The sequence below is a fragment of the Calidris pugnax genome, unplaced genomic scaffold (assembly GCF_001431845.1).
Source record: "Calidris pugnax isolate Ruff unplaced genomic scaffold, ASM143184v1 scaffold167, whole genome shotgun sequence".
Lineage (NCBI taxonomy): Eukaryota > Metazoa > Chordata > Aves > Charadriiformes > Scolopacidae > Calidris > Calidris pugnax.
Window position 1 is genome coordinate 1,998,876 of NW_015091045.1, and position 10,776 is coordinate 2,009,651.

At 49.9% G+C, this 10,776-nt stretch overlaps 1 protein-coding gene across 1 annotated transcript in view; it reads left to right on the plus strand.

Moving 5' to 3' along the window:
• Nucleotides 1-10,776, plus strand: part of ASIC2 (acid sensing ion channel 2) — a 651,036-nt gene that overhangs the window by 622,317 nt on the left and 17,943 nt on the right. The window contains exon 3 of the mRNA XM_014956464.1: nucleotides 2,291-2,418. Within this exon, the coding sequence (XP_014811950.1) occupies nucleotides 2,291-2,418 (128 nt within the window). The remainder of the gene's footprint in view (nucleotides 1-2,290; nucleotides 2,419-10,776) is intronic.

Genomic DNA, 10,776 nt, shown 5'->3' on the forward strand with positions numbered 1-10,776 from the left:
TCTGAGCACTCTGGATGCTCTCGTTCAGCCTCATAAATCCATGTATAAGCCCATTCCCACCCATACGGTGTCTGGCTTCATTTGTCTTGGGGGCTACAGGCTGAGCAACGTCCAAGGAAGTCCTCTTGGGAGAAGAAGGCTGACCCCTTTGCTGCCCAACTAAGTCAGCAGAGTTGCATCCTCCTAAGTGATGGGTTCCCAAGATCTGTAAACCTCATGTCACAGAATCACATGGGGTTGGAAGGGACCTCTGGAGACCATCCAGTCCAACCCCCTGCCAGAGAAGGGCCACCCAGAGCAGGTTGCACAGGACGGTGTCCAGGAGGGCTTTGAATGTCTCCAGAGAAGGAGACTCCACCACCTCCCTGGGCAGCCTCTGCCAGGGCTCTGCCACACTCAAAGTAAAGAAGTTCCTCCTCATCTTTAGGTGAAACTTCTTATACTCAAGTTGGTACCCATTACCTTTTGTCCTGTCCCTGGGCACCACTGAAAAAAGCCTGGCCCCATCCTCCTGACACCCACCCTTTAAGTATTTATAGGTGTTGATCAGATCCCCCCTCAGTCTTCTCTTCTCCAGACTAAAAAGCCCCAAGTCCCTCAGCCTTTCCTCATCAGAGAGATGTTCTAGTCCCCTCATCATCTTTGTAGCCTCTGCTGTCCCCTCTCCAGCAGTTCCCTGTCCTTGAACTGGGGAGCCCAGAACTGGTCCCAGTGCTCCAGATGGAGTAACCATGTAACCCAGTATCACCTTATTCCTCCCTTGTCCTTCTCCCCTGGCCATATCACCCCATGGTCTGGTGTCTTCTGCTGCAGATCATTGTGCAGCCCCTGGAGGAACAGCTCTGCAGCCGTGATTCCTTGGTGCTGGGTTGCTACCAGGGCTTTGGGTTGAATACAGCGCTGTTAAAAATCGAAATTTATAATAAAACAGCAGAAAAATACCGAGGCATAGTAAGCAAAGGGAATAAAAAGTGACTCATCTTTCAACAGAAGCTCTTTAGCTCTAGAAGGTGGCATTGCTGGCCACGGGCATGGATTCCTATTAGCGGATAAGTCAGTTTTTAGGCCAAATTATGCATAGTTAACAACTTCCTTTGCAAATGAGCCCCCTCTGGGTTGAATACAGCGCTGTTAAAAATCGAAATTTATAATAAAACAGCAGAAAAATACCGAGGCATAGTAAGCAAAGGGAATAAAAAGTGACTCATCTTTCAACAGAAGCTCTTTAGCTCTAGAAGGTGGCATTGCTGGCCACGGGCATGGATTCCTATTAGCGGGTAACTCAGTTTTTAGACAAAATTATGCATAGTTAACAACTTCCTTTGCAAATGAGCCCCCTCCCCGTAGTCCCATATGCTCCCTCTGGTTTGTTGGGATGTGAGACTGTGACAGAGATGCTCAAAGAGAAAGGTTACGCGCCCCAGCTGCATGAAGATGCCTGTGTGACAGAGGAGCCCAAAGTGCCCATGTAGAGTACTTGTGTCTGATTTGCATCCCATTAATTCTGCGTCAGAAAGTCTTTTTTTGGGGGTTGGTTTTAGCTTCTAGTGGAAGAAGGGGACTGACCTTGAGTCACTTGGTGTTCAGCACAGATTGGAGATGTGGAAACCTCACATCACCCATAACTGTTTGTCTGCACCTTTGTCCAGCTTGGAGCAACCTCAGCTGCCAAAAACATGAGCTCCTTTGAATTTAAAACACTTTCTCCTTTATTTAATTACCTACTTTGTCTTCCAAGTGGCCCCAGGCTGTGTCAGTGGACACAGGGTGCACCCTTGCTTTTGGCACTGGAGATTCTAATGGCAGTAGAAATGTCTCTGTGTGGGGGAAGGAGGAGTTTATTTGTTTTAGCATTATGGGAATGCATTTAAAATACTGTAACTAAATATCAGCTAGAAAGTAGATGTCACCTCCTGTTTTCTGTAGCTTGGGCGTACAGATCAAGCTGGAGGGGTCATCCCTCTCTGTGTTACAGGGAGGGTGAGCCCCTGGATAGGCAGCAGTGGAAGGACCAGGAGCCTGGAGATGCTCTTGGACCCGATGGGCAGCAGTGGGGGTTTGGGCTGAGTCCTGGGTGTGCTCTGCTCACGGCCAACGCTGCTGCTGAGGTTCCTTCCTTGATGCCCAAAGGTCTCATCATCCAGGTGGAGCACTTCCAGATGCTTATCTCCTGCTTTTGAGCAGCACAGATCGACCAGATACCATTTTCCATGGAGGGACAAACATGCCCACGCTGGTGGGCACCATCCTACCTACCCCAACCCACTAACCTCCCCTCTTCTTCTTCCAGAGGAGACGACGTTCGAGGCTGGAGTCAAAGTCCAGATCCACAGCCAGTCTGAGCCGCCTTTCGTCCAGGAGCTGGGGTTCGGAGTGGCCCCTGGATTCCAGACCTTTGTGGCCACCCAAGAGCAAAGGGTGAGTCCTAAATTTCATTTACACACCAAGATCCCTCCAGTGGGAGGGATATGAGAGGTTGCTATACGTGTTGATGCCCATTGGGAGGCATCTTCATCATTAACAGCTATTTTTATGCCTTACTTCAAGTTGGTTGGGATGAGGGCAGCTTTTTCAGCGTTGCTTCTCACGCATTGCCCCAATCCTTGTAATTTTGGCCAGAGAAAGGGCTTCATCCCTGATAATTTCCTTGTTTTGCTCTTCTGTGGTTACGGTTCAGCTGTGGCAGTCGCTTAATGCGTTGGGTACCTTCCAGCCCTCTGAGAAAGGATGCTCTTTGCCAAAAGGCTCTCGCACTCCAAGGATATAAAAAGAGACAAGGGGAGAGCGTTTCATTATGCAGATCAGCGTGAACCCTTTCAGGTAACACAGCAATAGTCACGTTATTTATTATAAACTGCGGTGGGATGCTCCTGGCTCAGGATGCATCACCCTCCCTGAGTCCCAGCGGTGGCACATCATCGTGGTGTGGATGGATGCGATGTGACGTAGCGTCATTAGACCCAAATCCTGATTAGGCATAGGGAAAGGCAGCCAGCAGAATAATTTCTTCCCCCAGCTTGGCCTCAGTGCTTTCAGTCCTAGCCCTCCTGCCTCATTGCCTCTCTCATTTTCCTCCCTGCTCCTGCTTCCACCCTCAAATGAGATATAAATCAAGTTGAGGAAAACGAACATGAGCTGTTGGACGCTTTGCTCTGATTAAAACTTCTCCGCGGAGATCAGAGCCGCAGTCGTTAGACTTCAGCTCAGAGCAACGTGAGGAATTCACCACCAAATATATCGTGAAGGCATCTTTCCGTGGCCACCGGGGACCAAAATACACCTGAAGATGCTGCATTTCAGCCGGGCTGGATGCGGATCTTCTCTCCCTCATTATGGCACGCCTGTGTGTAATCATCCAGGAGATAACGAACGGTGTGGGCTCCTGGTGGGCGAGGGCCAGGTGGAAGCTTCTCAATCAAAGTAGAGAAATGTTTCACCGGTGCCGGCTTGTGTCTTGTGGGGAGCCCAGTGGGCTGGAGAAAATGAGCAGCTTTAGCAGCACGAGGGCTCTTGTTTGGAGTGTGACACCTTAGTAACGGAGAAGGCAAAGGGGCTGAGGCAGCAGCTGCTGAAATCCAAAGCAGAAGTGGGCTTGGAAACCCATTATGGGCATTTTTCATGCCTGTTGCCTTGGCACAAGCTCTTCCAGGTGTCCCCAACATCCTCACCTCACTCCACAGCTGCTTTCTGCCATCCCAGGGGACCCAGCAGCACTTGGCATTGCTTACATGGGGCATGCTGTGAGATAAAGAACCTGAAAGGATGGAAAACTGATTAATTACTGCTGGCAGTACAATGGCCTTAGTGACTGGTTGTCCCCACAGTGATGACAGACTGGACCCCTCCCCATGCCAGCACCGGGCAGGCGGCTGGGCTACCCCAGGGAGGACAAGTGACTTGCCCAAGGTCATGGAGGAAGGCAGTGTCGGAGCAGAGGGTCCCGTGTCAGACTAGATTTAAGGAAGAAATTCTTTATGTGAAACACTGGCCCAGGTTGCCCAGAGAGACTGGAGATGCCCCGTTCCTGGAGATGTTCAAGCTCAGGTTGGATGGGGCTCTGAGCAACCTGGTCTGGTGGAAGATATCCCTGCTCATGGCAGGCAGGGGGGACTGGATGATCTTTAAAGGTCCCTTCCAACCCAAACCACCCTATGATTCTGTGATTCTGTGACTTCACAGATGGAGTGACGCACTTCACTCGTAGAGAGAAGCAGCAATACATTTATTGGTATAAAACAGGGACTTAACAAAGTTTGATGGTAAATACAGCAGCGTTTTAGCAAGATTCGATTGCAAGGCACGCTTGGTTATTTACTGCATAGAGGAGAGGGTCAGACAGAGCTGTCAGGGAGACCTTCCCATTGAGTCATGAGGTTCAGAAAGGATCCCCCACCTTTCTAAACTCCTTCTCAGAGAGTCTGGGTGCAGCTGGATGCATTCCTGGTCCCAGACTTGGTCAACAGTTCACGTCTAAAGGATTATATATGCGCAATCAATCCGTTATATCACTTAGCTACGATTTCAAAGTTCAGCATGCCATTAGTCACTTACTGAGGATCTGTTGAGGCAAAGAATCTCTCAATCTCAAGAAGTAACCTTGAGAGACATCCCTGCTCGAGGGGAGATCCTGGTGTGCAGCCACTGCCATGCAGGAGAGCTCAGAGGCCTCTTGGGCTCTTCCCTTTTCATGGGGGTGAGATGATTGACCTCTAGTCATATTTGCACATTGACCACAGCACCAGCATTACTCAAGTTAGCCGTTGGCTATTTGGAGATGCCCCGTTCCTGGAGATGTTCAAGCTCAGGTTGGATGGGGCTCTGAGCAACCTGGTCTGGTGGAAGATATCCCTGCTCATGGCAGGCAGGGGGGACTGGATGATCTTTAAAGGTCCCTTCCAGTAGGTGGGACTGGATGATCTTTAAAGGTCCCTTCCAACCCAGACCACCCTATGATTCTGTGATTCTTTCACAGATGGAGTGATGCACTTCACTTGTAGAGATCTGTGACTTCACAGATGGAGTGACGCACTTCACTCGTAGAGAGAAGCAGCAATACATTTATTGGTATAAAACAGGGACTTAACAAAGTTTGATGGTAAATACAGCAGCGTTTTAGCAAGATTCGATTGCAAGGCACGCTTGGTTATTTACTGCATAGAGGAGAGGGTCAGACAGAGCTGTCAGGGAGACCTTCCCATTGAGTCATGAGGTTCAGAAAGGATCCCCCACCTTTCTAAACTCCTTCTCAGAGAGTCTGGGTGCAGCTGGATGCATTCCTGGTCCCAGACTTGGTCAACAGTTCACGTCTAAAGGATTATATATGCGCAATCAATCCGTTATATCACTTAGCTACGATTTCAAAGTTCAGCATGCCATTAGTCACTTACTGAGGATCTGTTGAGGCAAAGAATCTCTCAATCTCAAGAAGTAACCTTGAGAGACATCCCTGCTCGAGGGGAGATCCTGGTGTGCAGCCACTGCCATGCAGGAGAGCTCAGAGGCCTCTTGGGCTCTTCCCTTTTCATGGGGGTGAGATGATTGACCTCTAGTCATATTTGCACATTGACCACAGCACCAGCATTACTCAAGTTAGCCGTTGGCTATTGTGTTATCCATCTCCCCAACACCATGTTGAGCCCTGGATGGAGCCATCGTGACTAGAAGCGCCCATTGTGACCACCACAGGTGGTTGTCGCTTGGGCTACAGGAGATAAAGACCAGGTTGGTGCCCAGGGAGGGGGAGCAGACCATCATGTATGATTCTATGATTCTGTGTCACAGGAGGTCCCATGTTGGGGTCTTGCATCTCCATCCCCAGCAGGCACATGCCTTCGAGTGAAGCCTTCTCCTCTTTTCTCAGCAGCAAAAGAGCAGGACTTCGGTTTCACAAATTATCAGCTGTGAAAGATACCTCCAGTAGAGTCAGGACCCTTTTAGTGAGACCACATCAGCTTTGGAGAACAGATAAACAGGGAGATGCCGGGGCTGGCGATGGAGAAGGGCATCACCAGCTGTTTCCATGGCACTTTTCGTGCCCCGTTATCAGGCAGCACCGGGCAGGGGATGGTGTTGTGGGATGAGGCCGCCCGATGCAAGGAAGAGTTTGGCAGCACCTCCTAGAATCGAACTCGCCTGGCACCACGGGCAGTAATTGGAAAGATTTGTCTTCCTTAAACATTCTGGTTTCAGCAAGATTGGGGGAGCGTGGCTGGGAGCCGGAGCCTGCAGTGAGGCTCTCAAGGACTTTGTTTTAAGATAGAAATAGTGTAAACGCTGGAGACTTTCAAGACAGCTGCTGTAAATCTTCTCCATCCCATTGCCAGCATTAACTATTTCATTATTTTTTATTAAAAAATCAGATTTCCTATTGGGAAGAGAGCCAGCTGAGAGAGAGGGGAAAAAACACATCCCTCCCCAGATCCCTCCTTCCAGGCAGGGAAGATGTAGGAGATGACAAGAAAAACAGATTTAGGGGGACTTTTAGCTCCAGTGTATTCCCTCTTCTGCAGGTTTTGCCAGAGTTTTGGTGGGAAGGGCACGTTTCTGCTCGGGGCCAGGGGTTCTGTAACCAGTTTAAAATTATACCATGGGCTGCAATGCCTTTACCCAGGAGACCTGGAGGCTTTTCAAGCTGCCTGCCCGGAGCAGCATTCAGCTCCCCAGGCGATGCTGCCCACCCCAATCCCCCCTCTCCATAAAGTCATTTTTGAACCTAATTACAACCATTACAGCATACGCATGCTATTACCTCCCCTAATCACCCCACAGGGACCAGCCAGGCATCACCCACCTTCTCAAGACCTCAATGCCCATCTTTTATTCGGAACTCTGATTTGGTCTTTTTTTTTTTTCCTATTAAATCTCTGCATCTGGGGCAGGCACGTGCTGCTCCTTCAATAAATCACGGCAAAAGGTGAAAAAGCCCATGAACGTCACCCAGAGGACTAAGTCCGTCCAGTTATTGGGGTCCTAAACCATGTGTTTTACACCATGAAGCATAAATGAAACGATCCTCCAGCTGGAGAAGAGTAGAAAGAAAGACAAAGGGAAGGTCGTTTCACATCTCCCAGCTCAGAGCAGCCTCTGTGTTAGTTATAAGCACTTTTTCCAGCAATAAAAAAAGAAGTGTGGAATTGGGCAGAGTTGCCTCGGTGCGACGGTGGGAGATGGGCACCTGAAAGGAGGGTGTAGAGAGGTGGGGGTTGGTCTCTTTTCTCAAGTCACAGGCGACAGGACTAGAGGAAATGGCCTCAAGTTACACCAGGGGAGGTTCAGGCTGGATATTAGGAACAATTTTTTCCCTGAAAGGGTTCTCAGCCATTGGAATGGGCTGCCCAGGGAGGTGGTTGAGGCCCCATCCCTGGAGGTGTTCAAAAGACGGGTTGATGTAGTGCTGGGAGGTCTGGTTTAGTGATGATGCTCCTTGTTTGTTGTGTGGGTGTCTATTTTTGTCAGTGAGGTTGATGGTTGGACAAGATGATCTTTAAGGTCCCTTCCAACCTAGAAGATTCTGTGATTCTGTGATTCTGTCTTTGAGACGGGCATCAGGGTGAAGGGGATTTATTCCTGGCTGGTTTAGAGGCTCGTGGCTTTATTTGTGGCTCGGCTACTATTCCCTGTGGCCGTGCTCTAATCTATCCCTTTGTCACCCCATCCCAGTCTGGAAATAAGAGTATTTACTGGGCTTTGCTCCCTGATTTCCTGCTTTTTCAGGTGTGCAGCCGCTCAGCACAAGCGAGGACTTGAGTCTTGGTGCTGGGGTGATAAATCCCATATCCTTATAGCCAGAGATTTCCAAAAGCCCCTTGTCAAAAGCAAACTCTGGCTCCGTGATGGTGCATGATCTTATTAAATCTCCCTTTAAAATTAGCTGTCAGTCTAAAAAAAGGAACCAAATCCATTTTTCTCCTCCTTCTGCAGCGGCTGAGCCCTCTGCTTCCTGCAGGGTGACACTTTTAAGATACATTTGCCAGTTTGGGAATGTTAATGCAGTAATGATGTCGTGCTGGTTTGCACTGGTAGCATCGTAAGAGGGACTTTGCACGTGTATTGGTCACACCTGCTGAGTCAGCAAATGCAGTCCTGCAAAGGCAATGCCAGCAGGAGGATTCTTCCATAAAACGTGGTGGTCATGTTATATGGACAAAGGGTTTTTGCTGCAGGCTCATGCCTAAAGGGAGATGTTTTCTGTGTGACATCTCAGACCAAAGCAATCCCCTGAGATGTGGGGAAGAACTTGTTTGGTGTGAGGGTGGTGAGAGCCTGGCCCAGGTTGCCCCGAGAAGCTGTGGCTGCCCCATCCCTGGAGGGGTTCAAGGCCAGGTTGGAGGGGACTTGGAGCAACCTGGTGTGGTGGGAGGTGTCCCTGCCCAGGGCAGGGGGTGGCACTGGATGGTCCTTAAGGTCCCTTCCCACCCAAACCATCCCATGATTCCATGACCCAACACAGAGCTGTGCTCTACAACTCCTGCTGCTCCCTTCCCTTGAGCACACAAAGACACACTGCTGGGCTCACGCTGGCAAAGGCAGTCACCCAGGGACCTGGAGCTGCAAAATATGATGGTAAAGGGGGAAAAAAGTCTTTCTCCAGCTCCTGTGGAGAGCTGGGCAGTGGGTCGGCCTGCTTGGAAGTCATTGCTGATGGGAGGAGAGGTAAAGGGCAGAGCTGGGAAGAGATGAAAGCCAAGGAGCTGGTAGAGTTCAAGAGGTGAAAAGATCTCCCCATCCCTGGAGGGGTTCAAGGGCAGGTTGGAGGGGGCTTGGAGCAACCTGGTGTGGTGGGAGGTGTCCCTGCCCAGGGCAGGGGGTGGCACTGGGGGGGCTGTAAGGTCCCTTCCAACCCAAACCATTCTGTGATTCTATGAAAACATCCTTTCTGGGTGACTTTCCATACACCACAGCAGTGGCTGTGTCTGAACACAACGTGAAAGGAGCTAGAGTGGTTTAGGTGGACATGTGAGACCATAGCTGCTGGTTTTGGGGGGTTTTACACGGGGAGAGCAGGCTGCTGTCCCCGTTGTTCCTTGTAGCAAGAGATGCTCCGGCCGTGCAGGGGAGTGGTTTCCATGGCAATTGCTGAGTCTAATGAATAAGGTTTGTTTTCTCATGAATGGGCAAAGCCCTGAGCTGCGCAGGAGCTGGCTCGGGGCACGTTGTGCCGTCACCCTCCAGAGGGGTCCCAAGGGAGGGCAGGACCATCCCAAGTAGGGCAGTGCCCTTCAGCTCCTGCTGCTGCTGGCTTTGGAGGGCTGCACCTCAGTTTTTCTCTTTTCCCGGGAATTTTGGGTGAGCCTGGTGCTACAACAAACCTCCCCAGACCTTGTCTTGTTCATGGCCTTGGGGAGGCTGCAGTATCCCCCAAGCCCCTGCACTGGACCACAGCACTGAGGCATGGGTGGACACACTGAAAATTATATTTTGGAGGGTTGACCCCCTGTGGAAAGATAAATTCCTCCTGGATTTGGGTCCTTTTAATCCCTTTTTCCCAGCTGGCTTTTAACAGCATCATCACTGCATCTCAGCAGCATCACTTGAGCCTCTCCCAGAAGGGATGGGATCAGAGAATGTGACTCCCCTGGCTCGGCTGCTCCCCGCTACGCCACCGGCACGACGCGTTAGAGAAGATGAAAAGCGCACTAAAAATGGCAATTTCTGCCAACTTGGCAATAAAAATTTAAGAGGCTTCAATTAAGCAACAGGTTCGAAGATGGAGCAATATTGTTTAATAGGGCTCTAGTGTGCCTTGGAGACTCATCCCCTCGTAATGCTTGCATGGGACAGAGAGCATCAGCCACCACCAACTGCAGTATCCAAAGTGTAATTACAGAGGCAGGAAAACGGGACTCGGGGTCTGGCAGCAATCGCTCTGAAGCCCGTATTTCCAAACGGGGTGTAGGCAGTGGCATTTGAAAATTCAGAGCAATTAAATAGTATTTCCCATGTTTCCTAAGCCTCGCCCAGAGCATCTTCTCCAACCTACGGTCTTACACATCCTCCTAGAAGAACATTCACTCCTATTTCTTTCTGTTTCCCTTAGTCCCACACACTCTCCCAGTTGATTTCCTCTGGTTTATCATCACACTCTTAATTAATTCCACAATAAGAAGCAATCTGGCAGGCAGAGGTGGCCAGGCGCGTAGAAAACTTCATTGCAGGATCAGTTCAAAGGAGGAGATGCACAAAAAACGATTGCATGGCTGTTTTTGTAGGGCAGCGGAGAGGTTTTGCTTAGAAAACACCATTAGGAGTGAATCAGCCTGTTTGTAAAAGGATACAAAAAGAAAACAGGTTTGGAGGCGAGCGATGGAAATGAGTCAGGGCCAGGAACGTCTGAATGGGGAGAGAATGGAAAGGGCTCGCTTAGGAAGGAGGTCAGAGAGAAAAAATGTCAGGGGTGTAGATGAAGTAATGGACTGGGTGCTCCTGCTAACCCTTCCCCGTGTTATGTGGATAAGAGGATTTTTAAAAACCAATAGAAAGCTTCTCGCTGAGGAGAGCAGCTTCAGAGGGTCTAACTCCCACCACACACCCCCCAAATCGGGCACCTTTATAGGAGTTTGTTCAGTATGGTCCAACAAATACAGCCAACATGTCAGGCAGAGTGAGGGTGATCACTTTTGCTGGCTGTAGATACACCAAGGAGGTGACCAGGAGGGAGAGGGCAGAATTTATTGCTATTTAAGACTGAGTTTGCACATGAGCGAAGGGTAAATCCTATTTAGCAGGGAGGTAGAGGTGAGCTGTAGATACAGCAAATACCAGGAGCAGCCGTTCTGG